The 27,902-nt window shown below is 39.7% G+C and overlaps 1 protein-coding gene across 3 annotated transcripts; it reads left to right on the forward strand.

Annotated features, from left to right (window-relative positions):
- Positions 1-428: 428 nt before the first annotated feature.
- Positions 429-26,210, forward strand: LOC114469297 (phosphatidylinositol 3-kinase regulatory subunit alpha-like). Of its 3 annotated transcripts, none has more exons than XM_028456658.1 (17): positions 429-602; positions 4,411-4,801; positions 4,885-5,014; positions 9,958-10,050; positions 10,189-10,260; positions 11,756-11,872; positions 11,960-12,152; positions 12,244-12,326; positions 17,530-17,635; positions 17,704-17,802; positions 19,259-19,439; positions 19,510-19,635; positions 21,596-21,738; positions 21,823-21,999; positions 22,078-22,152; positions 23,109-23,279; positions 25,839-26,210. In XM_028456658.1, exons 2-17 carry the CDS (start codon positions 4,610-4,612, stop codon positions 26,026-26,028), a joined length of 2,148 nt encoding a protein of 715 aa, XP_028312459.1. In that variant the 5' UTR covers positions 429-602; positions 4,411-4,609; the 3' UTR covers positions 26,029-26,210. The 3 variants fall into 3 exon arrangements, with proteins under 3 accessions (XP_028312459.1, XP_028312460.1, XP_028312462.1); XM_028456659.1 differs by having other exon boundaries at positions 4,888-5,014; XM_028456661.1 differs by lacking the exons at positions 429-602; positions 4,411-4,801; positions 4,885-5,014; ... (3 more) ...; positions 11,960-12,152; positions 12,244-12,326 and adding an exon at positions 16,629-16,960.
- Positions 26,211-27,902: the final 1,692 nt, after the last annotated feature.

The following is a 27,902-nucleotide window of genomic DNA, read 5'->3' on the forward strand; positions in this document are numbered from 1 at the left end:
ACGCGTGTAACGCAGCCGCACAATCCTGATGTGTTCAATACACACAACATACACGACTGCTCTACATTCTACTACTGGAATATGTGTGTGTATATACATATGTCTAATCTAACATACAGTACACTATGATGTGTCATATAAGGTAAATAATTATTGATATCATCATAGTTAAAGCACGTAAGGTGTAAAGTCCCACTCCATTTGAACTGCTATTTGTATGATTATCATTTTTTTACTGCATAAATACATGTATTAAAATGAGTGAGATGAAGAGGAACTTAAATATTTTTATTTATACATTTTGAACTTTTGTGTGTTTTTTTCTTTCATAAACTTGACAGAAAATCTGAGTTTTGATCATTTTTGTTTTTAAACGGTTTTTATTTGATGGGGTTCTCCCGTGGTGACGCATGCGCAGTCCGCGTGCCACTGCTGTCTTGAGTCTGACGGGCTTGTAGCGTTTCGTCTACTTTTGCCGGTTTAACGGAGGAACGGTCCTCGGTGTGAAGGCGTTCTGGCCGCTCGGTGGACTTTCTGCAGGTTCTGCTCTGTGATGTCGGCCTGTGTTCGCCTTACCGGAGGCTTCAGTCGGTGATTTAACGGTGAGACACCGACAGAGCGACACAAGCTAGGCGGCTATGCTAACGCTGGCATGCAGCGGTGTTTCCCTTTCCTTAAGTATCTAATGGTATAAAATTACATTTTAACAGCAAAAACATCACAGCATTTTTAATAACTGTGTATATTAGTGGTACCTGTACACGTAATGCATCGTGGTTGTGTTTTACACACTTTTAAACACTTATTAAATCATTATTTGCTGCTTACCTAACTCCGTTTACAATTTGGACCATTTTAGAGCTTCTGACACTATTCCTATGTGTCTTAAATGTTTAAGTATAATATACAGCTGATACGTTAAACTTTTATTTTCTACTTTTCGGCGTCTATTTATTTCAATGATAAACGTTTTTCGTATGTTTTCCAGTGTAGATGTGTATGTAACCAGAAAAATACAACGCGCTGCTTAATACAGGTCCCGTTTAAAATACCAAATTTGAGCAATTATTATCTAAACTTAAATGTTGAATAATCTTATTTTCTCTTGTCCTGCAGCTTTTTATTTTCATTTTTGCATGTTAAACATGATTAGTTCTGTTTTTCAATGCAAATGTCATAATAGCTAAGCTTCAAAATGTTTTAATAAGCCGTGTTCGATGACTTAATTGAGGGCAAAAGTTTCATAAAACTTAAGTTGTTTTTTTTAATCTGATGCTCTAATTATTGTGTGCATTAACCAGAGAATTACAAATGTCCTCGATACCGAAATCATCGCAGTAATGCGATAATCGATATATCGCATGGAAATTCATCCACCACACTTTATGATGTCTGTGTTACTGTATAAATTCAGAATTAATTTAATGTCTTCCCCCCCCCCCCCCCCCCCCCCCCCGGCACGTAGTACCGTTCTATAGCATATTTGAATAACTATGCTGCAGAACTTTTTGAGAAAATGCATTAAATATGAAAAAAAAACTTTCCCTCTGTAGCACACGGTTCATGACGCTTTGATTTTGCCTCTGTCTCTTTAAGAAACTCCAAGCTTGTCTGACGCACCCATGAACACGCCCCCCTCAGTATTCATTCATACAAACATGCATGGAATTTGTTTACTTCTGTTTTGCTGTGTGCTGTATTTGGTTACTTTGTACATTTTTACATTGTTACAATACATTAGAAGGATTATCAAATTGAGGAATGCTAACGTACGGACGGAGATCTCTGTCACTGACACTAGACTTCGGCAGTATCCAAATTTTGATACCGTTATACCGCCTCCCTATTTTACGGCATTATTGTGGCTAATTAAAAATTACTAGTACAGTGGTATAAGGGGTATATTTGCGTATTTTTTTGGTATTTATTTATTATAATAAAAATATACTAAATGAGTAAAATAAAACAAAAAACTAAACAATATTTATACAAAAAGTACACAATTTGACTCCAGAATCACTCTATAATGGCAACCAAAAACACTTACACAAATATTTACAAAAAGACAACTGAAAGATAAAAAACACACAAAATGACTCCAAAAAACATACATTACAGAAAAATACACCAAACAACAAAAACATAAAAATGACTCAATGCACAAAACTAAATATTTATACAAAAAATACACAAAATGACTCCAGAATCACACTCCAATGGCAACAAAATACTATAATTATACAAAAACACAACAGAAAGATACAAAAATACACATAATGACTCCAAAAAACATACAGAAAAATACACCAAACACCAAACAAAAAATATAAAAGTGAGTTAAAAAAAAACAACAAACATCATGTTCATGTCTCGTAGAATTAAACCAGGGAAATCGCACACTATTTTACTTTGCACCCATAAATATACACCTTTACAACAGAGTATGTACACCTCTTTGTACGTCCAACCGTCAAATACATAGTCATTTGGCCATAATTGACAACTCTACTTAAGCTCCCACTATATGAATACATACTTTCGACGCACTTCGAGGCACTTTACTAGCAACCAAAAACAATTATACAAAAAATGCACAAAATGACAACTGAAAGATTAAAAAAAATACACGACTCCAAAAAACATACATTACAGAAAAATACAACAGAAATATGGAAATGACTCAAAATGCACAAAACTAAATATTTATACAAAAAATATACAAAATGACAACAGAATCACACTACAATGGCAACAAAAAACTATAATTATACAAAAACACAACAGAAAGATACAAAAATACACATAAAGACTTCAGTCAGTGCATTACCCTGGCATTGATGATCTTGTCCACAACGCACAACTTTTCTCACAGGTATGTAGGTATGATGAGATGTTGTTAACACACTGAGCAGGTGAAGCTGCTCAGAGTGCCTCAGCACTTGACAAGAAACGGACAGAGTTTTACAGGCACAGCAAAGTTAAGCAGGCACTGGTCGATCTGTCAGTGATGATTTGCGTCATTTTTTGGCAGTTTAGGTGGCGTGTAATGCAGCCAAAAGGGGGGAGAGGGAGGGCGGTGCACCTAATGAGCAGTCCCCAGAAATATTTCGCTATTAAAAAAAAGTTCCTTGCCTCACGGTGACGCATTTCATGCCGATTCTGTCCATTTGATTCCATCCGCGATTCCAATAATGTTTGATTTTTTTGATGATTTTATAGGGCCCTATACTTGTGTAATAAGGGAAAAAATAATAAATAAATATTGATATTTGGCGCCAGTGAATCGATAACGTACCGCAAGACGAAACCTCGCGATGTAGCGTTGTATCGATATTTTGGCACACCCTTAGTGCTTAGAAGTGAGTTCAGACTTTAACATTTTACTTTTTTTATTCTGCATATATTTCATTCCATATTAAATGTCTGAAGGTTTTAACGCTAATGTAATTGTAAATATCTGTTACCAGATTTCAGTAATACAAATAATGTACACTCAATATTTATTCTTTTTTCTCTCTTTTAAGAAAAACTAAAAAATCAGCTTGTTGAGCTAATACATTCCCTGCACAACTTTTCTCATGGATCTTCTGTAGCTCGGATGAGATGTTGTTAATTATAATGGTAATTATATTTTAACAAATCTGTTGATGTTGTAATTGTAATTTAAATGTAATTGATTTCAGATAATTGACTTTGTAATTGTTATTGTCATGGAAATGTATAATTTCATTAAACGCAAACCTGTTGAACCATGTTACAGTTCTATAGTTTACACATACGTAGTACATACGTAATAAATAAATCAAGGGCTTTACTGTCAGAATACAGGTTCAGAACCCACACCAAAAATATTTACAGTATATATAATAATATATTTATATTAATACCAATATTTTTGTTGATTAGGAAGCTTTACACGGTAACCAAGAGATGAAAAATAAAGTAGATGATAGATCATATTTTTAAGTGTATTTTGCAGCTGATTTAAGACTTGGAACAAAACTGACCCGTTATTATAAGAGATGCTAACAGAAAGTTGAAATAAGCGGAAGGTCATGTTTTATAAGGTTATTTATTTAAGGCTCAGTAATTTTGAGTATTTTAGTTTGAACTTTAGTAATTGAGAAGATAATTGTATTTAATTTTCAGGGAAAAAAGTATAATTTTATTTGTAATTGGAAAAAATGCAGGTCACCGTCATCATAACTGAGTTGTAATTGAACATGGATAATTGAAGGCTTAATTGTAATTGAAAAATATAATTGACCCCAACCCTGTTGCCATGGTAGCATAGACTTCCTGTTTTCAGGGGTATTCTTTATTCAGCTAGAAGGCGTGCCGTGCGTGGACCTTCCTCAGCCAATAGCACGGCTCTAAACGAAGACGATCACCTGTTGTTTGTGTTGACAGGGCCGATGTCTTCACCGCTCACACGTCTGCACCTGAACGGTGAATCCACGTGTGACGGAGGGTTGACGTGACGCCAGCAGAGATGGAGCAGAGGAGGCGAAGGAAGCGCTGTCCATGCCTCTTCCTGTCTGGACTCTGAGAGCACCGTTTCACCCTTTGTTTGCTTCCAGTCGGGTTTGTTTTTTGTTAAGTGGTGGCGATGAGCTCCGAGGGTTTCCAGTACCGAGCGCTCTACGACTACAGGAAGGAGCGGGACGAGGACATCGACCTGCACGTGGGGGACATGCTGCTGGTTAGCAGGGCGGCGCTGCTTGCACTTGGTTGTGGCGGCGGCGTGGAGGAGCGGCCGTCTGAGATCGGCTGGCTTCCGGGTTTCAACGAGACCACACAGGTACTGACGTCACTGTGTGTCTGTGTGTGTGAGCCTCAGGGGCGGAGCTAAAGAGCCTCATGTGACTCACCCCTCACTGACAGGAGAAAGGAGACTTCCCAGGGACTTACGTGGAGTTTGTCGGGAGGAGGCGGATGTCTCCACCCACACCAAAGCCCCGCCCACCTAGACCAGCATCAGCAGCGTCAGCTCGGACAGACTCCGAGTCGGAGGGTGAGAAGCACTCACATACTCGCGCGTGCACACACACACGCACCAGTAAATCATCTGATTGGATAGTTCTATCAAGGGGTGTTGAAAATAATAATTTTTACGCTACATTCTCCATTACAGCGTTGGAATGTCGTGTCCTTACTTGCGTTCACGGCAGGACATTAAAGTAGTGAAGTTAAAAAAAGCACAATGTGGGAAAGCTAGTCCTGCACAGTATGTTGGAGGGAAAAATTGATTAAAGTTGTACCTAGTTTCTTAAAAGCAGACATCTGGTAACATTTAATTATTTTCTTTTATGAAAAACAACTTTACGGTGTATGAACTACTGAGAGGTTTGAGGTAATGTTTGCATTTACTTTTGTCTTGTTCAGACTCCTTCATTTGTACTAGTACAGTGCCCGTTGAAGTATGTATTCATATAGTGGGAGCTTTAGTAGAGTTGTCAATTATGACCAAATGAGTTTGTGTTAGAAGGTTGGATATACAAAGAGGTGTCCATACTCCAGGGCTCTGCACTAACTTTTCCAGTGGTGGCAATAGTGACACCAGTATAGAATTTGGTCGCACCCTTTTTTTGAACTGGGGAGGGGGGAAGTACAGCATAGCCATGCATGCTGATGAAGAGTTGCAGGGCTCGAGACTGCGACCAAAATGATCGCATTTGCGAGTATTTTTTCTCCTTTAGAGTGCGAGCGGTCAGTGAACGTAGCCGGGCATAACGAGCCCTTCACTGAATGTGCGCTCACATTGAGAGCAGCAGTAAAAAAGAACATGCAGAGCGTGGTGATAGAGCAGAACCAGCATGGATGGACCAGAACTGATGGACTATGATGCCAGGCCAGATGTTCTGCTGTGGTTTTCCCAGAGCAGGGGTCTGCAACCTGCGGCTCTGGGGCCTAATATGGCCATTTGACTCTTTTGCAATGGCTCCCTATAGCTTTAAAAACAAAACTATTATATTATAGATATAAAGTTTTTTTTTTTTTTTTTTTTTTCTTACAGAGGCTATTAATGACAAATAAAATCAAGATATAACAATTTGTTAACCTAAAATAAATCACATTGTGCAATGACTCAGCACTTTCCTACTTCACCTCCTGCAACATTTAGATACATCAACTTTCTTGTGACTAACCTTAAGTTTTAAATCCCTGGTAAGATAACTAAACCAACATAAACACTATTCTGGAAGAAAGTAGAGATTTTAATTGTGTGGGAACAGATTCATTTAATTACCAATGTACCAGTTAAATATGCATGTTTTATGTGTGGCAAGAAATTATCAATTAGCATGTGTTGACCACATGATCATGTGTTATCAAATTCAAGTTCCTTTTTGTCGCCTTTCAAATACATTAACTAAAAAATCTGCTTTATATAACATTGTGTTCATGTAAACTGAGATGTGTAAGAATTTGAAGATGCAAGATACTGTTTTATTTATTGATGTCAATTTATTATTTTTTTTAACTGTTTTTAAGTTGACATTTACATGATCAATATAAATCAAGTCAAATTAAATCAAACATTATTATTCTATCTAATTTTAACTGTGTATAATTTAATTCACTGTATTGACTTCATTGCGAAGGTGTTTTTTTTTGGCTCCAGGAGGACTTTAATCCAGGTGAGATGAGATTAAATGGTTCCTTGTAGAGCAAAGGTTGCAGACCAGGGGAAGAGGGTTAGGAGACCTCACTATAAGAAGAATTTAATTCCATGGGGTGAAGCAATGCAAATGCTAAGTTGGTTATGCTACTGTTAACTTAATTCAAATACAGCATTCCTGCAAAAAAAAAAAAAAAAAAAAAAAAAAAACAATACATGTAACCTGTTGTTATGCTTTGCTGTTATTTTAAAAAAATTACTTCTTTTTTTAAAATTATATAAGATAAATGACCTGTTATTTCAACCACTGCTTGTTGCAGAAAATATTGATGCTAAAACGTTAAAACATTTTGCAAATATCTGAAGTCATTGTCAATCTTTACTTCATACAAAACTACGGTACGTCAGTTAAGTCAACTATTCATCAGCATGCATGGCTGTTCTGTATGCCCCCCCCGTTTAAAAAAAAAAAAGGGGTGCGACCGAATTCTGTACTGGAACGGCCAACTGAAAAACTTGGTCGCACCAGTGCCACCACTGGAAAATATTGTGTAGGGCCCTGAGCCGCTCCGTCCAAAATAAGGTCACTCGCACGGATGCGACCAGATAAAATTTTCACTCGCACACACTGAAAATATACTCGCATATACGACCATTTTGGTCACAGTCTCGAGCCCTGTACTCTGTAGTGTTATAAAGGGGTATATTTGCGGGTGCAAAGTAAAATAGCGTGTGCGATTTCCCTGGTTTATTTCTATGGGACATGCACATGATACATTTATAAATAAAGTTTGGTGTGTGTGTGTGTGTGTGTGTGTGTGTGTAACCAGGGAAATTGCATATGCTATTTTACTTTATACCCACAATTATACCACTTTATAACACTACAGAGTATGTACACCTCTTTGTACATCCAATTGGGATGTAACGATTAATCGTAAGGCAGTTAAAAATCGATTCATAGGTATCATGTTTCACATCGATACACTGAAAATTGAATCGCAGTACTTTTTTTAACAGCAGAGGGCGCTATATATTTATCCTCTATATATTTACCGCTATATATTTATCCTCTTGTCCAGAAGTTGAGGTGGTGGGCGGAATCTGCTACAACTTTTTTTCTGGCCGCCTTCTACTCTTAAACATGTTCATAAATGATTCCTTACCCCTTTAGCAGAAAAATGTGTCTGACAAATCCAGAGAGTTAAACCTTCTTAATAATAATGCATCAATTTTATATAGTGCTTTTTGGACACTCAAAGCCACTTTACAGAATTAAGGGATTATTATTTCACTCCACATTTAGTGGTGGTAAGCTACTGTTGTAGCCACAGCTGCCCTGGGGCAGACTGACAGAAGCAAGGCTGCCAAAGTGCGCCATCGGCCCCTCCGACCACCACCAACACTCACTCACACACTACATTCATAGTAGGCAATGTGGGTACAGTGCCTTGCCCAAGGACACAATGACAGATACCATTGTGGCACCTGGAATTCTCAGTGGTCTCCCATCCACCTTCCAACCAGGCCCAGACCTGCTTAGCTTCCGAGATCTAACGAGATCGGGCAATGACAGGCTGGTATGTCATATTGAGAGAACTCCTCTGTCTTGTGACTTCACAGTCGTCCAACCGGAGTGCACCGTGGCGCACTCAAAACACAACTGGTGGGGATTACCGGATGGCGTATCAAGTGGAAACCCCGGTTTACAATAGTCCAGTCTGCTGGAGATAAAAGTATGGAGCAGCTGATAGTCAGTCCGTCAGAACACCAAGATATAGTCTTTAGTTTTTAAAGATTAAGACTGAAGGTCCTCGCTCACAGCAGTCCTCTTTCATCTTGTCATGATTTAGTTGAAGGAAGTTTTCACTCATCCAGCAGTTTACCTTTTCTAAGCAGTCACACAACACCTCAATGGGACCATAGTCATCTGGTTTCACTCAAAGATATGGTTGTGTATTGTCTGCGTAGCTCTCATAATCAACCTTACAGGTCTCTATAATTTGTTCTCAAGGAAGCATATAAAGACTAAACAGAAGGACAAACACTCGAAGTAGCAGCTACAGAGATGAACGCCAATAACGTACACTAAGGCTGCAATGATTAGTCAGCATAATTGATAATGCAGACTACAAACATTAGTTGACGTGGATTTTGTATCATCAACGCTTAATTTCATCTTGTAAATTCATGGTAAAATTTCTGTTTTCCCCACGTTCTTGAAATTCCTGGAAAAGTTATGGAATTTGAACAAACGATTTTCCAGTCTTGAAAAGTCATGGAATATTTGAACTGTTTTGGAAATTTTATTTTAATGTTGAAAATATGTTAAACCCCAAAGATGTTAAGCGTCATCTCAAAGTGAAAGTGCTGCATACCGGCAGCATAATTGAGCGGGACTCTCAAGATTTCAGAAATTCATGCAAATTCCCTCTCCACCTCACTTATAAAACTGTGCGTAGGTATGATCACTTCAGCTGGCGTATGCTAAAAACCAGGAAATGCATATTCAAAAAAAGATCATAGCGCTTCAGAGCTAAGTCATGGAAAATTGGTAAACTGTTTTGAAAAATCATTGTGAAAAAAGTGTGGGAACCCTGTGCTTTTTTTCTGCTGCAGTATCTCACATTGACTGATAGGGACAGTGTTGCACCACCAACTTTGTGCAAATAAACAGTGAAGAAGAATGGCGGAAAGAAGAAAAAGCTGACGGAACCTAAAGTTTCTAAAGCTTCAGAACTTTTTACCGAAAACTAACCAGTGAAACACTGGTGTAAACTATGACGTTCAGCTCTCAATCATTCAAGCATGAAGGAGATACACAGACATCCAAACAGAAACAGTGCAGCCCCAGTTTGTACATGGGCTGATATTTCAACAATCAGCCAATGCGTAGGATATGTTTTTAATTTCTATAGCTTTAACCTTAAAGCTTTTTAAGATTGCCTCAGAAATCTTTTGGAATTGAACTTACACTTTAAGTTTGTGATATTTGATTTATTCATGATTTTATTTTGATTTCAATGATAGTTTCTGTGTTAAATATGACACAACAAATACATGTTTTATGTCATTGTTTAATTCCTCTCTGTAAAACATGCTGTCACAGTACAACAGGGACATATTCACAGGTGTAAGGATTTAAGCAGGTGTTAAAAAACAGTCCAAAATACATGCTTTAAAACAGAAAAACAATTGTGACTAGTCGGAAAAATAATTGAGAGATTAGTCGACCAGGAAAATAATCGTTAGTTGCAGCTCTAGCCCGAACCCCTCAGGCTTAGTGAAATGCATTGTGGGAGTTCCTCAGTTTCCCTCCTGTGTTTGTTCCTCAGGTTTGTTGACGCTTGACCTGCCCGAGCTGTTTGGACCTCCAGACACAGCCCCTCCTTTACTGAGCCGCCTGATGGAGGCCGTGGAGAGCCAGGGTAACACACACACACATGCACACACACACACAAACAACAGACTGACATGTGAGCAGATGCCACAGCACATCTTTAATCAGACTCCAGTGTTGGTCAGTTGCTCACAGATGGTTGTTTCTGTCCGTGTGCTCGCTGCAGGTCTGGACTGTCCTCACGTCTACCGCAGCGTGCACGGAGGAGGCATAGAAGCCCGGCAGCTCGCAGATACCGGTGAGGACTTCCCTTTAACGCTTAGCGTGTTAGCATTAGTCTGATGCTGATATCCTGGATGAGTTGATCCAATCCTAAGGTCCTCGGCTTCTTCTCTCCAAGTTGTTTTTTTACACTCCGTCTGTTGAGGCGGGGTTTGTGTGTGTGTGTGTGTGTGTGCGCGTGTGCGCGCGCACGAGTGAATAGTGCAATCAAAGCACTGCCTTATCCTGGTGTGATGGCCAGACTGGTCTTCCTGTTATCCTGTGACTGATGGTAAACAATGAATGAATGAAGTATGTTCTTGTTGTGTTGTAATAAACAGGCGGTTCAACAAAGAGTCACCAGATATAATGACTAGGTATTAAATTGATCTGTTCGGCTATATCGGATCGGCTAATATTATGCATTTTTTGCAATTATTGTGATCGGCTGTAATGTCTTAATTTGCCGATCTGATCAATATCGTCAATGTCGTGATGAAACTTTTTGTAGATGCTCCTATTACATTGTTTTATTCGTATCATTCACACAGAAGGGTTCAACACACTCGCATTTGTGGACAGAGGTGAAAATGCTGCTCGGCTGGAGCTCAGCGGCTCCCTGAGTCTACTGGTTCTAAAAGTGGGGGCAGCGCGTGCGTGCGTGCGTGCGTGCGTGTGTGCGTGCGTGCGTGCGTGTGTGTGTGTGTGCGTGTGTGTTTTGTTTATTCTGCCCATGCCTCTGCATGGTAGAAGGGAGAGTCCTAAGAGTGGAACACTCCTGTTTACACTTTCGCTTTACAATCAGACACTTCTGTCTGTTTCAGGGGAATGGTGGACACAGAAGTGTGTGTGTGTGTGGGTGTGTGCGCCCCAACTCCGCGGTGCACCTGTGAATACCTGTGAAGCGGGTTTTCCGATCCCACAGAACTGGGAAATATTACTGCGGTCTGCTACTGGGGGCTTCATGTAGTTCCAATGTCGCCTGCAGCTTGATCTCCAACTCTCTTGTGGTTGACACAGCTTGCTGTTCAGGGACTCATTTAAATTGTTTCATATCATGTTTTTGTTCAGTCTGTATCGCATTTTAAAAAGGGGAGCCATACTTTGGACTGCTTATTATCAGCCATGTTTACTCAACCAGCAGCTACCGATGTCATGACGCTCTTGTGATTGCAATGTTATGTTCAGGTCCCACATGGAAATTCAGCAACTCTTACATTCCCTTACATCACAAGGATGCGTTTAGGTACCAAAACATGGTACAGATTGATTTTTTGTGAATCAAAGTATCGGGTAGTAGGCTACGGAAGGAAATCGGGCAGTACAAAATAAGCTAAACCCAAATTCGGAACCCATCCCTACTCATATGATCAGGGCGGTGATCGTTTTTTTAAACACTGATCAGTGATCGGCCCAAAAATCTTGATTGTGAAAAGCCTAATAATGATGACCACATGAGCTCGAACACCCTCCTCACAGATGGCTTCTTGTTTGCACTTGTGATCAACTGTATATGTGTGTTTGTTTTTCAGACCTGGAGCAGCTGGACTTGTCCTCACTGTGTGATGGCGTGATCCACTTCCTGCTGGATCTTCCTGGTCCCGTCCTGCCATCCTCGCTTCAGGTCGACATGATCCACGCCGTGCAAGGTCAGCTCCGCCTGCTGCTGATTCCGCCCCCGCAGTGCTTAAGAAGCCCCTCCCACTCAACGTGGTTTCTAATCTTGGTGTTTCCAGAGGTCCGAGAGCCGGAGGAGTGCGCTCAGGTACTGAGGGGCGTGGCCAGTGCTCCCTCATGCCCTGCTCAGTATGGCCTGACTCTGCTAAGCGTGGTTCGACACTTGGCCCGACTCAGCGTGAACAGAAACCAGGTCAGTGTTAGAGGACTCGCCGAGACCTTCAGTCCTCTACTGTTCAGACACACAACAGGGTGAGACACACACACATACACACTCACACACAAAGAGAGAGAGACACACATGCGTTTTTAATGTGTATTTTAACCCTCTGGTTTTCTTCAGGCCTGAGGTCAGTCCATCTCCTTTGGTTCAGGTTTTGGAAATCCTGATTACCAGTGAGCTCAACATGAGCCAAGCAGCACCAGGTACTACACACACTCACACACACACTCACACACTTGTGTTGTTGTATGGAGCAGCTATGGACGTGGCTATCAGATCAATCGTTCCCGCCCACCTTTCTCTGAGACGTGTGACGCCACGTGTCTCAGGTGGTTGAAGGTGTTTGAAACAGCTGCATGTTAATGTGATCTAATGAAATGCCTTATATTCTAAAGGTATTTTAGTGCTGTTTGTTTCATTGTTTCTAACTCTTCATGTCACTTTCACAAAGTTTCTGTTGGTGACTTAGTTGTAAATTCATATGATATTGACAACAAGGATAGATCATATAGTGATGTAATTGACCCAGATGAAAATAGTTTAAATTTAAGGCCAAACAATAAATGCAATTATTATAATGAAATTGACTTTAAAGCATTGCTCAAAAGTAAATCAAATCAAAATGTGTTTTTTAGCTTTCACTTAAATGTCTGTAGCTTACCAAATAATTTTGACCTACTAATGCAGTTCTTATCAACTTTAGAACATTTACAACAACTCTTTGTGTTTGCTCTGACTGAAACATGGTTTAATGAGTATATTGAACCATTTTACTCTATACCTCAACAAAATGCAGTACATGTTTGCAGAAAAAACAAAAAGGGTGGTGGAGTTTCTGTTTTTATACATGAGGCTTTTCAATATTTTGAAAGAAAGGATTTCAGTATTCATTTTGTTGAAACTGAGGTAGAAACATAATTTATAGAGATTCTAAAATGCAGGAGTTATGGGGGTCAAACTTTAGTCATTGGTTGCATTTATCGGCCGCCTCAAAATTATATTGAAATTTTTAATGAGGCGTTGTCCTCTACACTGGAAGTAAGTGTTAAAAATAAGACTTGTATTTTCCTTGGGGAGTTTAGTATTGATCTTGTGAAATGTGAATTAAATTCTTCAGTTGACTTCTTAAATACACTTTATACTTATTTTTTTTATTCGCTTATTCATAAACCCACAGTGATAACTAAATCAACTGCAACCTTAACATATTAACAAACTCTTTTATAAATCCAATTATTTAAGGTGTTATGCTTGCTGATATCTCAGATCATCTTCCTGTATGTCAGTTTTGTTTTATAAATCCCTTGCAAACAAAGTCAAAGTTCAGTTTAAGACATTGTATATTTATCCAGAAAAATGAGGAATGCTTTAAAATCACACTGGCTCAGGTATCATGGGATGAGGTTTTCAAACACCAGGATGCCGAGATGGCTTATCACGCATTTATGAACATATTTTTATCCTTGTTTGATAAATCATTTCCTGATGTAAAAAGAATAAATAAACAAGGAAAATGGCAAAGCCATGGTTTACACCTGCATTACAAAAATCCTCTTTTGCCAAGAATAAGTTGTATGAAAAGTATCTCACTCGTCCCACGCCTTTAAATATTTCATACTATAAAAAATATAAAAAATAAATTCATAAAAATTCTCAATGATGCCAAAAAAATATTTTTCTGAAAAGCTGGCAAATTCAAGTAAACAGAGAGAGCTAATACTTGCTCCATAGCTGCAGCTTGGTTCAAAGCTGTGCGACTTCGCTTTAGTTTTTACTGCAATGCTACAGTTAATGAATCATTTCTTGAAATTGTCTACCTCGAGCGAAGCACATCCACTAGTCACGTGTGTGTCCAGAGCCAATCACTGCACAGCTCCGCTTCAGTGCAGGCCAGAGCCAATCACAGTGGTGAGCTAGGGTTACGTGTGCGACCAGAGCCAATTGCTGAAGAGCTTGAGTAGCTACGTGAGCACGCAACAGACGTGCGCGCAAACGGCCAAGCAGACACGTGAGTGAGAGAGAAAATAGTTTAAGGCTCTTTCAAAAGTTTTGAGCTCCTGTGGACTTCTCTTTTGACTGCTCCTTATTTGGTGATTATATTTCAAAATGTTTATTTTCATTTTATTTTGAAATCACCGCGGAATCAACACAGGTTACTCCGGACGGAGGGTTACACCGGAGAGGGGAGAGGTCCGTCTGAGCAGCCGCACTCACACTGATATACTAGCAAAGCTCTCAAGTCTCACGCATTTCAACCTGATGTGTGTCACTGAGTGCGTGCATGTGCGCAGCTGCTGTGCGTTCGTGTGTGTGGGCCCATGGAGGAGTAGCGAGTCTCACACACACACACACACACACACACACACACACACACACACACACACACACACACACACACACACACACACACACACACACACACCATGTTTCCTCTGGAAGTGTGAGCCACACACATGATTTATAGATGTTATTTATAGAAGTTATTCTCAGTCTTCTCGCTAAGTTACACCTGTTTGTATATTAATTACTAACCTTAGATGATAATCACCTCTGCACTAAGAAATGTTAAATGCTAAATAAATAGTTTTATTTGTACGAAACTGCAGCATTGGTGCAAACTTTATCAATTAATCATGCGCATGTCCCACAGAATTAAACCAGGGAAATCGCACACACTATTTTAATTTGCACCCACACATATACCCCTTTATAATAGTACAGAGTATTTCTACCTCTTTGTACGTCCAACCTTCAAACACATACTCATTTGGCCATAATTGACAACTCTTCTTAAACCCCCACACGAATACATACTTTCGACGGGCACTGTACTTATTAAATAAAAGACAAACAACCAGAAGTATACCATTTCAGCATTTGACACTGTTAACTATAATATCCTTTTAACAAAATTAGAAAATTATGGTATTAAAGATGATGCCTTAAAATGGATACAAAACAATTTGGATGAGAGAGAACAATTTGTTAACAATCAAAGCTTAAACAGAGGTAAACTCAGATGCACCACATGCTCTTTGATTTATCATTTATGTCAATGATTTAAGTAATGGTGAATGGACTTGATTTATATAGCGCTTTATCCCCACACTGAAGTAGTCCCAAAGCGCTTTACACATCAGCTCATTCACCTATTCACACTCACATTCACTAATGGGACTGAGCTGCCATGCAAGGTGCTAATCGACTACTGGGAGCAACTTAGGGTTCAGTGTCTTGCCCAAGGACACTTCGACGCATAGACAGGTATAGATAGACTGGAATCGATCCCTCAACCTTTCGATGAGAAGACGACCTCTCTACCACCTGAGGAATGTATTGCCTCTTATGTTTGCTGATGACACATGACTTTTATTATGTCATTTGAATTTTGATAGCTTATCAAGAGAAGCAAATGAAGAATTATCAAATATCTCTAAATATACAAAAAACTAACTTTATGATACACAAAAAATAAAAAAATGTAATGAAGAGGATGCAGAGCGGCTGAGGTATCAATTGATGAAACCAAAATTAGTGAATTGACTCAAACTAAATTTTTAGGTGTCGTCGTAGACCATAAATTAACCTGGAAATCTCTCACTCATGTTTGTCGGAAAATAATGAAATCTATAGGTATTTTGAGTGGAATTTGCTCCTTAATAGATCCTAAATGTATGATGACACTGTATTATAGTTTAATTTATCCACATATAACTTACTGTAATATGAGTTGGTGTTCTACATGCCAAACACATCTAAATAAGATTTTATTGATCCAAAAATAATTTCTAAGAATTATGAATTTTTCAAATAGATTGTCCTCATCTGCTCCTCTTTTCAGGAAATGCAATGTTTTGGCAATATATAATGTTAATATATATTGCATATGTCCAATGTTATGCCCAGAGCTTGTAACAATTTTTTCACATATTCTTCAGATATTCATGACAAAATACACTCAAATATAGAGGGCCTTACCTCTAAAATCATTAATCTCTTGCTCTAAAGACTAAATCAGCTAAGAAGAATGTTAATACATAAGTTATCTTTAACAAGTGTATAGTGTATAGACATTTAAAACATCGACTTGCCTGCTCATGCCTGTTCATGTTTAAATTGACTTTGGGGAGGTGGTCTTATAAGACCTCTAATGGTCTTCTCACTCTCTCCTGCACAGTTATGTTCTTTTAACCACTGTATAAATGTTGTCTTGTTATTTGTGCCAATAAAATTAAATCTGTTAGTTATGTCTACGACAGCGGACATGAACAGATCTATTTGTTATCTGTCTGTGACAGAGGACTTAAACAGATGTATGTATTGGTCTGTGACAGACAACACGAACAGATCTATTTATTATCTGTCTGTGGCAGAGAACATGAACAGATCTATTCTTTATACGTCTATGACAGAGGACACGAACAGAACTCTGCTCGCTCTGAGCTGAAGCAATGACATCACCCTCAGACCGGCAGCGGAGGGAGGGGAGAGCAGTTGCCGTGGCGACGGCGCTGCAGTGTGGGGATTGGTCGGGAGGAGGGATGATGTCACACATCTCCAAGCTGCTCTTCTGAGCTTAGAAGTGAGAGAGGAGGAGAAAGTTGCGTCGCTGGAAAAGGCAGATGCTCTCCTGGAAGCTGCAGAAATTACGTCAGCGCTTTCCCAGCTCTCCTCTGAGATGACGTCAGCGCTTTCCCAGTTCTCCTCTGACACACGCAGGCCCGTCCAAAGCCCGTGACCCGCACCCCGTCTCCCAGAGCTGACATGGAGCGGGCCGAGGGCGAGTTGCAGAGGAGCAGAGACAGGATCCGCTCTTACATCCACATGCAGAGTCCAGGTAGGAGGGGATCGAGTCTCTGAGTCTCCCTTTACCATTCAGAGCCAACCTCTACACTCCAGTCCAGCACGTGCTCCAATTTATCATCCATCCCTGATTCAGATAAAATGTTTGATCTATAAACAAACAACAAGTAGGTTCTTCTATTACTATTTCTAAAAGAATTTGATCAGACAAAGCCCAAAAACATCAGACATATAAAGATAGATCTGTTCCTGTCCTTTGTTACAGACGTATAAGATGAGAGCTACTCCTGTCTTCAGTTATTTTTACAGATGTATGTTTAATTGAGTCTTATCAGAATGAAGTCGAGCTGAAAAGATTTTGTGACATAGATCATGGTTTTAGGATGTTGACGTACTCTCACTCACAGATGAATGTGGATTAAAGTAGAGTTGCTTTTTCTAAATGAGATAAATGAAGAGTTAATGATCATCCATCATTGATGGAGCCTCAGCAGAGGAGATGAAGAGCCTGATGTGGCTCGAGAGCTGCAGGTTGATGACCACTGGAGGAGAACTAACGTATTGATCAGGTGTGAGTGTGTTAAGTCCGCTCTGTGTCTCCAGCTCTCCCTCCAAAACCCGTCAAAGCATCCACGCCGGTTCCTCCCAGCAGCTTCAATAACAGCATGGCCCTGCAGGACGCCGAGTGGTACTGGGGTGACATCTCCAGGTAGGATGAGCTCAGGTGGGAGGAGGGGGCGTGGCCTGCAGGTCACCTGACCAGATGTGTGTGTGCAGAGAGGAGGTGAATGAAAAGCTGAGGGACACGGCAGACGGCACGTTTCTGGTCAGGGACGCTTCTACCAAGATGCACGGAGATTACACACTGACTCTGAGGTGAGCCCCGCCCCCAAGGGACTGTCAGTCCAATCATGTATGGCTCAAACGTGCTTTAGGACAATTAAGTGCAAAGCTCAGATTTTACGACCGTGTGGACTTGTCTGCGTATCTGGTGTCACACAAAACACTGCTCGGCATGTATCGACCTGCATTTCACTGCCTGGTGAGACAGAGCAGGAGAGATGAACAGGAGCTACGAAAGTACAGATGCCTTTAAAACATGTCCCAGAAGTACAAAGACTACAGAGAAGCACAGTGAAAGTAACAGATTACAAGTTCTCACATTACTGTAATGGAGTTGCTTTTATGGGTACTTGTACCTTTTTGAGTATATTTCTAAATCAGTAATATTTCTTGTACTTATGTACGTTTTAAAAGAAGTAAAGTAATTTGTTACATTTCTACACCCAACCATTACTGAGTAAATTATTATTTTTTGTTTTAAAATGATCAATGGAACACAAAATGAAATGATCAAATAATCCATATGTTCTTAGTCGTGCCATTTCTGAGTCCAGCCACTTTCTATGGTTGAGGTTGGGGTTTCTACCTGTTATGTTGTTACCCACATGGCACATTTGGCATGTTTTAGAGTTCATAAATGGAGCTATACTTAGATAATTTTTAATACATTTTAAAGATTTAATTTTTTTAAATTTTGACTTGAACTAATTGGTGTTATTTTATTTAAAAAATAATTATACATTTTGGCAAGCCTTTTATTTTATACAGATGCCTTAGTGAAAAATAAATTAAGTTCCAATTGTGCAAGATTTGGTCTCTTCCTTGAGATGTTTACTGTATGCAAGGGAACCGTGGCAAGATTTATTAATAAAACATAAATGTGGGGGTGAAAGTAACTAGTAACTTTTACTTTGAGTAATATTTATTTGAGCTACTCAATAAAAAGTAGTATTTTACTTGAGTATTTTATGTATGACTTACATGTACTTGAATACAAGTCCAATCATGCAGCAGTGCTTCTACTTGAGAAGGATATATCAGTACTTTTTATACCTGCAGAGAAGCGTTAAGGATTGTGGGAAGTTTTTTTTTACTGGATTTTACTGGAAACTACAACGCGACTGTGCGCTTGAGTAGCTACGCGTAGCCATACATGCCCCACGTTTCACTGAAATGTATTCCAATCCTCTTAACTCCATCATGACTGGACTCAATCCATGTTAAAGAGTTGGAATGTCAGCACTAAATAAATGTTTTGATTATTTTTTTATAGATTTTATTCTTTGAAGCATTAATAATGGCAAAGCTTTAAATTTAGTGAGGTTAGTCCACATTCAGAGCCAGAAATGCATCTACTTATCATTTATTTCGTTTTTCTTTTTTTTTGGTGTTCAGATTTGGTTTTGTTTCGGTGCATCGCTGAGATTGTTGTCCCTCTAAACTCTGCCATGTTTACATTTCATGCCGTGTGTGTGTTCCCCGTGTGCAGGAAAGGAGGGAACAACAAGCTGATAAAGGTCTTCCATCGTGAGGGGAAGTATGGCTTCTCCGACCCTCTGACCTTCAGCTCTGTGGTGGAACTCATCAACCACTACAGACATGAGTCCCTGGCCCAGTACAACCCCAAACTAGACGTGAAGCTGTTGTACCCAGTGTCAAAGCTCCAGCAGGTAAATGTGTGAGTATGTCTCTCTGTGTGTGTGTTTGCGTGATTTATCAATGCGTGTGATTGGTCCTCAGGATCAGGTGGTGAAGGAGGACAGCATCGAGGCTGTTGGGAAGAAGCTCCATGAGTATCACCTTCAGTACCAGGAGAAGAACCGCGAGTACGACCGACTGTATGAGGAGTATACACGCACGTCTCAGGTGTGTGACCTCACTTCCTGTCTGCTGACATTCACTGTAAAATGAGCACAAACAAAGGATTCTCCCATCTATTGCACAAAATGAACACAATAATTGAGCTGCAACAAACAGTTATTTTTATAATTTAGTCCGTCAATAAATAAATTGATTAATTGGATAAAAAACACCACATTTTTTTATTTCAGCCTCATTATTTGTCCCATTATGTAGTGGCGGGTAAGCCTAAGGTAGACTTCATTGGCTACACGTGTCCATATATCAGCAGTGAGAGACAGTTTCCTGTTTTTGTTAAATGCAGTTTTGTAAAATATGTGTGACCTGGATTAAAGATGAGGATCATTGTAGTGAAGCTTCATCATCAACCATCGACACAGGCCTCATGTCACTGACAATCATGTAGCTTCTCTCTGTGGTTATATCATTGTCATTGTCTTCACTCAGACTCGAAATGGCAGCATCTATATCTATACTATAATTCAAGGATGGTGTGCTTGTGTGGAGCAAATATCTCCCCGACGTGGTGCCTGTTCCACCTGCAACTTTGCCAACGGCTTCCAAATACCCCTAGTGTGTGCACCTGTTATTTTGGAGTAATTTGGTCATTTCAAAATGTTTATTTTCATTTTATTTCACTTCTGGACGGCACAGAAATTAAACCTATTCAGCTTTTGACCTCAGAGTGTGAGGGGGCGCTAGCGCACCATCTATATCTATTTCACTACACAGCTCACTTCCGGTGCATGCAAGAGCTCCTGTGGACTTCTCTTTTGAGGAAAAATACTTTTTACTGTTCCTTATTTGGTGATGATTTATTATTTTCATGTTTGTTTGACCGTTCGCTAATTAGAGCGGACAGACCTTACCCGAAAGTTATTGACGGGCAATGGATGCCATGTTGAAAGCTGCACACATTTCTTTGCGGCGCGTGTGTGAGAGAGAACCAAACGGAGGAGATTAGAGTCCGAGATAGAGAGTCACACACACACACGTCGATCAGGTGCGCTTCACTATCGATCACTGTCTATGTGACATGCGTGCAGGTATGTGAGTGTTGAGTGTATAACCACCATTTAGTCCGGTTACAATCTGTGTCACGACACACGTCCATAGGGTGGTAGTTTTCTGTTGTACCTTTTGATCATGTAAAGCACATAGAGCTGCTTGCGCTATACAAATAAATTTGTCTCGTCTTTTCCACATGAAGTCATCTCCTCACTGCCCTACTTCTTCATATCAGTCAATTTAAGGGTTTTTATGGTCACTTTTTACTGGAACCAGACTGACACACTGCTTTGTTCGTTCTTCTACTGTGCACTACTGTGGAGCGATCACAGCGAGTCCCGACTCTCAGTCAGCCTGACTCAGGGTGAATACGGGCACGATCACCTCTGAACAAACTCAACGTGGTGATTTGACAACTTTATGATTTTTATTGTTTTTTTTTCTATTACAAACTGGCTTACTTTGACTTCATCCATGCTGCTGCAGCGCTGTTTCTTTCTCTCTCTGTGTGTGTGACAACTTGAAAGCTGCATCGTATGCATTTCTCTGTATCTTTGCCATGATGAGGGTGTGTGCATGACAAACTACTGTAACTGATTAGAATGATTCAGTGGGAGCGCAAACAATTTAATGTGAATGGTTTAATTGGTCCACCTGGTCTAATGTGACAGAGCTCATTTCTTTGGCGACATTAAGCTTGAAAACCAGAAAAAATCCACAAATTAAAGGCATCGTTGTTTAAGCCGCAGGGTTCGAAGCATGGAAAAAAAGTAATGACTTATAGTCCGGAAATTATAGTAAGTTACACAACATGACAGAATTAACAAAAGGACAACAAAAATACACAACACACAAGACGCAGTCAAAATCGTACACATATACAACAAAAATGCACAAAATGAGAGAGCAATGTGTGAGAGGAGGACAGATATGACCCGAGTGTTCTTGGTGCCTGTAGGAGATCCAGATGAAGCGAACAGCCATCGAGGCCTTCAACGAGACCATCAAGATCTTTGAGGAGCAATGTCAGACGCAGGAGCGCTTCAGCAAGGACTATGTTGAGAAGTTCCGCCGCGAGGGCAATGACAAGGAGATCCAGAGGTGAGGCGGTTACCGCGGCAACTGGGGAGGGTCGCCATGGGAACGGGAGAGAGATCTGACTTTTGGTTCCTCGTCCCTGTGAAGGATCATGGAGAACTACGACAAGCTGAAGTCCCGCATCAGCGAGATCGTGGACAGCAAGCGGCACCTGGAGGCGGAGCTTAAGAAGCAGGCCTCGGACAACAGAGAGATCGACAAGAAGATGAACAGCATCAAACCGGACTTGATCCAGCTCCGCAAGACCAGAGACCAGTATCTGATGTGAGTGACGGGCACTAGGACCTCACGTCTCTGGTGCTCCTGCAGGTCCCTGACCCTGTATCTCTGTCTCTACTGTAGGTGGCTCACACAGAAAGGAGTCAGACAGAGGAAACTCAACGAGTGGCTCGGACTGAAGAATGACACCACAGAGGAGTGAGTCTCACACACACACACACACACACACACACACACACACACACACACACACACACACACACACAGCTCACGTAAAAGCAAAGGTGTCTAAGAATATTTTTATTTTAAACAAAGCACGAGAATACTGTATTGCTGTCTTATTTTCTATATTTTTGTTATTGTGTGGAAATGTGTATGGTACATACAGTAAGCCACATAAAACTGTTATTTTTATTACAGAAAAGATCGTTAAGAATAATTCACAAGGCAGGTTACAGAGAGCACACAAGCTACACTCAGTTACTGTATGTTCAGAGCTGAAAATAGAGCATTAGCAGAACATTTACAAAAGTTGTTCATTTTTACTTCAGAGCAGGGGTTCTCAACCTTGGCGTCAGGACCCCATTTGGGGTTGCGAGACTCTGGGAGGGGGTCACCAAATTCTTTTCGAGAAACTAAGAATATTTTCTTAATAATTTCAGCCCATTTTTGCAGATTTTTACCCTTTTTCTGTAACTTAACCTAACTTTCCATCTTTCAACCTATTTTCATCACTTTTTCTTTCCACAGTTTTTCTACATTACTCCCATTTCTGCCACTGCCATCAAATTTCAATGCCTTCACCCCACATTTTTTCCACCACTTTTGACGCCTAATGTCACATGTTGACCCTCTTTTCTGCCACTTATAAGCCACCATTGAAACTTTGAACCCTTTTGTTCACCACTTTTTTTGTCTATTTTTGGACACACACACACACACACACACACACTAATGTGCACAAATAATTAAACAGGAAAAACTGTGTGTGTGTGTGTGTGTGTGTGTGTGTGTGTGTGTGTGTGTGTGTGTGTGTGTGTGTGTGTGTGTGTGTGTGTGTGTGTGTGTGTGTGTGTGTGTGTGTGTGTGTGTGTGTGTGTGTGTGTGTGTGTGTGTGTGTGTGTGTGTGTGTGTGTGTGTGTGTGTGTATGCAGTGAGTACAGCATGGTGGAGGATGATGAGGACCTTCCTCATCATGACGAGCGTCTTTGGCGTTTGGGAAACCTAAACCGCGGTCAGGCAGAGTCTCTGCTCCGAGGGAAGAGGGACGGGACGTTTCTGGTGCGAGACAGTAGCAAGCCCGGTTGCTACGCCTGCTCAGTGGTGTAAGCTCATAAAACACTTCTCACCAGTTTAAACCAGTCCAAAGACCAGTTCTCAACTATTGCAGACACTAACTTTAAACCAGCCCCAAAAACCCAGTCCAAATCGAATCACAACTCGCCTCAAACCAGTTTAAAATTACCCTGAACATTTCCAGAAATCCAGCATCACACCACATCTGCTTTGTGTAGAAAGCAGCTCCAAACCAGTTTGAAACCAGTATAGAATCTGGTTCACACACACACTGGCTCAAAATGTACATTAAAACCCTAAAAACACCAGTTTGAAACCCATCTTTAACTTTTCTGTCAGTATCATAGATGATTCCAGCAAGTTTTTTGTCTTATTTTTTTAATAATATGTTAAGGTTTCATTTATTCAGACAACAGTTTTCAGGAAATTTGATCTCATGACATCGACTGCCAACTGCCAGTCTTCCTCAGAGGTGATTGTTTTGATGTATCCCGAGAGTTCTTTCACATGGAAAGCAGAGTTCTCTCATGCTGGTTTCCATGGTGTTTAGGTGGTCTGTGAGTTCTTGTGTGTACATGTCTATGTACTGTTCCTTTTCCAATGTGTGGGTCTGCATTGTGTGGATGCTGTGTTTATGACCTTGGTCTCTGATAACGGGTCTCCCTCCTATGGCCAATCCTTCTTTTGTCTATATATTGTCTCTTTCAATTGAAAGTATGTGGATTTTGCGATGAATTTGAGGAGATGTCAATAACAGTGAGGTTTGTGCATCTTGTCATTCCTGAGGCGTTACTGTACGATGTGTGTTTTTGTGAATAAGGAATTTACATCATGTGAAATGAGGATTTCATCTTTTTCTATTTTCATATTTTAGATTTATTTTGTCAGTTGTTTGGAATTTGTAAGTCTGTAAGTCTGAATATGGGTTTGATAATGTTGAGTGTTTTTGATATATTGTATGTGACTGATCCTATGCTGTCGACAATGGGGAGTGGGTAGTCCTTTTCATGTATTTTCGGTGTTCCATAAATCCGAAGGGTGATGTTTGCTGTGGGTACTAAACGGTCGTATGCACCCTGCTTTATTTTTTTGCTTCCTAGTCGCGGTTTGAGAACGGAGTTTTTTCTTTTCTTCCGTGGGTTTTTTTGAGTTTTATAAAGTTTCCATCTGTAGCTGGGTTTCCATTACAGATTTTTGCAAAATAAAAGCGATATTTCTAAATGTTGACAAAGTATAATTGTACTTTGAATGTGTTTCCATTAAATATTGTTTTGGGATGGAGCCTCTTAATTCCCGTAAAATCTCATCCCACGAGACTTGACTGCAAAAAGACGAACGCTTAGAACCTCCTTATACCACTCCGTATTCCTTTGTTGTTTCACTTCTAATGTGGCAGTAATAATTTTAAAGTATAATAAATATGCTAAGAAATGTCCCGGTGTCCTCTTCTGTCACGTACCGCTTCATTTTTACTTGAGAGAAGTGGTCATGTGACCAGGTTCCGTGACGTGTATTTGCATCTGTAATTCTTCCTTATGAAAGCATAATAACATTTTAGCGATAAGTCTGAACAATCAATTGCATTTGAGATATTATCGTGATTTTCTAATTGCAAAGGCTGTAATTTTTATTTTATTTTTTTCTTGTACTGTCCTGTTAAGTTCAGAGTTTTTAAGAAGTGCAGTCCACATGTTTACATGTTTCATGAAACGTGAAGTTAGTTAGATATGTTGAAGAGGTGAAGCTACAGATTTGTTTGCTTTATTGTTGTAATCTGTGCTTTAAATATATACTTTGTATTTATTCAAAGTTTAAATACATCTGAAATTGTTTATTATGAAACGGATTGATTTATTGCTTGTGTTCATTAAAAAATACATGACATGCCCTTGAAAAAATAATTGCATATTAAATCGCAATCGCAATATTGAGGAACAAAATTGCAATTAGATTATTTTCCAAAATTGTTCAGCCCTATTTAGCGATATTTGAATTTTTTCAAAATTCAGGTGTTTTTTATATAGCGCTATTTATATTTTGCGCATTTCAAAAGGTAATGGAAACGCAGCTTGTTTGGTATGTTTGTGTGTCCATAACTACTGTAATTCTGCCTTTGTGTGTTTGTAGGATAGTGATGGATTTTTCCTTTTTGATTTGAGAATTCCTGCAACTCTGTACTTTGTCCCTCATCCTGGTTTTTTGGCATGCTAGTTCAGTGGACAATATTAATTGTTAATGAGGTATTTTGTTTGGAGTGATGGCAAAGTTTAAACTGCGTGTTAAGACTTTTTTTTGTCTCTGTGAGTGAGACAAAACGCACCTCGTTTGTTTGCCGTGTGTGTGTTCGTCTGCTTTTATCTTTCTGTTCTATTACATTTTCTAGTTTTTTGATCTGGCCAACCAGAAATTACTCATAAGGACACATGAAAGCGATCAGTAGATGCCTCCTGAGGAAGACTGACAGTTGACAGTCGAAACATGTCGGGAGATCAAATTTCCTAAAAACAGTCATCTGAATAAATGAAACCTTACATATCATTATCATAGATGCCAACTGTACTGACTGTCTGTCTCCGTCTGTCCCTCAGGGTGGAGGGCGAGGTCAAGCACTGCGTCATCAATAAGACGAGCAGCGGCTTTGGTTTTGCCGAGCCGTACAATCTCTACGGTTCCCTGAAGGAATTGGTTCTTCACTATCAGCACACGTCCTTAGTCCAACACAACGACTCGCTCAACGTCACGTTGGCCTTCCCCGTCTACAGTACCCCACGCCGGTGACAGGCCACGCCCTCTCAACTCACAGCTGATGGCGAGGTGACACTTTAATAAATCTCTCCGCCATTCCTCCAGGAGCACAGTAAACAAACACACAAGAAACAACAACCAGTAATAAACAAACACAAGTAATAACAATTAGTAATAAACAAACACAATATACACAATTAGTAATAAAAAACAAACACAATATACAACAATCAGTAATAAACAAACACAAGTAATAACAATGAGTAATAAACAAACAACAAGCACAATATACAACAATTAGTAATAAACACAAATAACAAACACGATAAACAACTGTAAACCAAGAACAGCAGCATCTACCAACCAAAGACCACAAAAATGAACATAAAAACATAAACATGAACAATGAAACAAACACAATCAAACATAAACAAACAGCAGGGGCTTTACTGTGAGCATCTAATGGAGGCAACGCAATCCTCAGTCTGACCTTTGGAGAAGGTCACCGTGGGACGATGGAGGAACGTTCAAACTGTTAGAGGAGGTCATGAGTTCTTCAGTCCATCCTGATCAGGGATGGACTGAACTCCGTCTGGGCGGAGCTACGAGCTCGCCAACTGACTCCTCTTGTGACGGAGCGTCTATAGACTCACACAAATGCAGAGACAATCACTTTCCTGCTGCAGTCGCTCAGTATCTGTAGAACAACAGCTTCTTCTCACGTCTTTGGTTCACCTGCATGTTCTGTTTGAATCTCACTTCCTGGTGCAGATGTTCGTCTGTTCCTTGATCTTCAGGAGGAAAACTCAAGCATCAAATGATCAGAGGACTTGTTTTCCTCCTGCAGGTTCACATTTCTCTCTGAAACGTCTGTGGACCATCTCATATCCTGCTCACTCCTTTCGTTTTTTCTGCATGTTTTCTTTGGATTTGTCAGAACCAGTCGAGCTTTGACGGTCATTTCTTCTTCCGTCCAACGGCGCCGATGAATGAAAATGTCCAACTGAGCCTCGGCAGCAGTTTTTTAATTTTTCTGTGAAGGTAAAAAAATTTAACTCGTCTACTACTCTTTTCAAAATAAAACTTAATTTATGCAGAGATTTTTCAACTAAAAATTATTGAAGATGAACAGATGACCACCAGGGGGTGACACACTCTATTGTCCATGTTTATGTGCTTTTTTTTCTTAAAGTTTTTGTTTTTTTTATTTCAACTTTTGTATTTTCTGTGTCAGAAATGTTCTGTTTCTTTGTCTCGTTATTGATGTCCACGTTTGAGCATGAAAAATAAAGAAATCACAATCGGGAAACTGAGTGTGAAACATTTTGTTGTATTTAAATAAATAAAATTTCAAAAAGTTATTTTTTTAATGTGAATATCATTTTAAATGATTTTTTTTTACTAGGTTTATGTTGTTTACAATGTCAAAACCTTTTTATTTACACTATTTACCAAAGATCATTTAATTTATTCTATTAAAGTCTGTTAATAATTGTGTTTGTTCTCCAGAGCATAGAGAACTTTGTTTAGAAATAATCAATTTAACTTGTTCATAAGTATGAAAACGAGTGACGACAGAAAACTGATCATTACAGCCTCAGGTTTTCCTTTTCAAATTGAACCTGAAGTCGAGCCTTTTGCACATTTCCATTTCCTCGTTTTTCCCTACTCAGACTCAGACTCATTAAAGATTTTTAAACTTCTTGAATTTGCCCCAAACCTGCATAATAATGGTAAATGGACTTGATTTTATATAGCGCTTTATCACCACACTGAAGTAGTCTCAAAGCGCTTTACATATCAGCTCATTCACCCAATCACTCTCACATTCATACACCAGTGGGACAGGACTGCCATGCAAGGCGCTAGTCGACCACTGGGAGCAACTTAGGGTTCAGTGTCTTGCC

Source organism: Gouania willdenowi, chromosome 9 (genome assembly GCF_900634775.1).
Source record: "Gouania willdenowi chromosome 9, fGouWil2.1, whole genome shotgun sequence".
NCBI lineage: Eukaryota > Metazoa > Chordata > Actinopteri > Blenniiformes > Gobiesocidae > Gouania > Gouania willdenowi.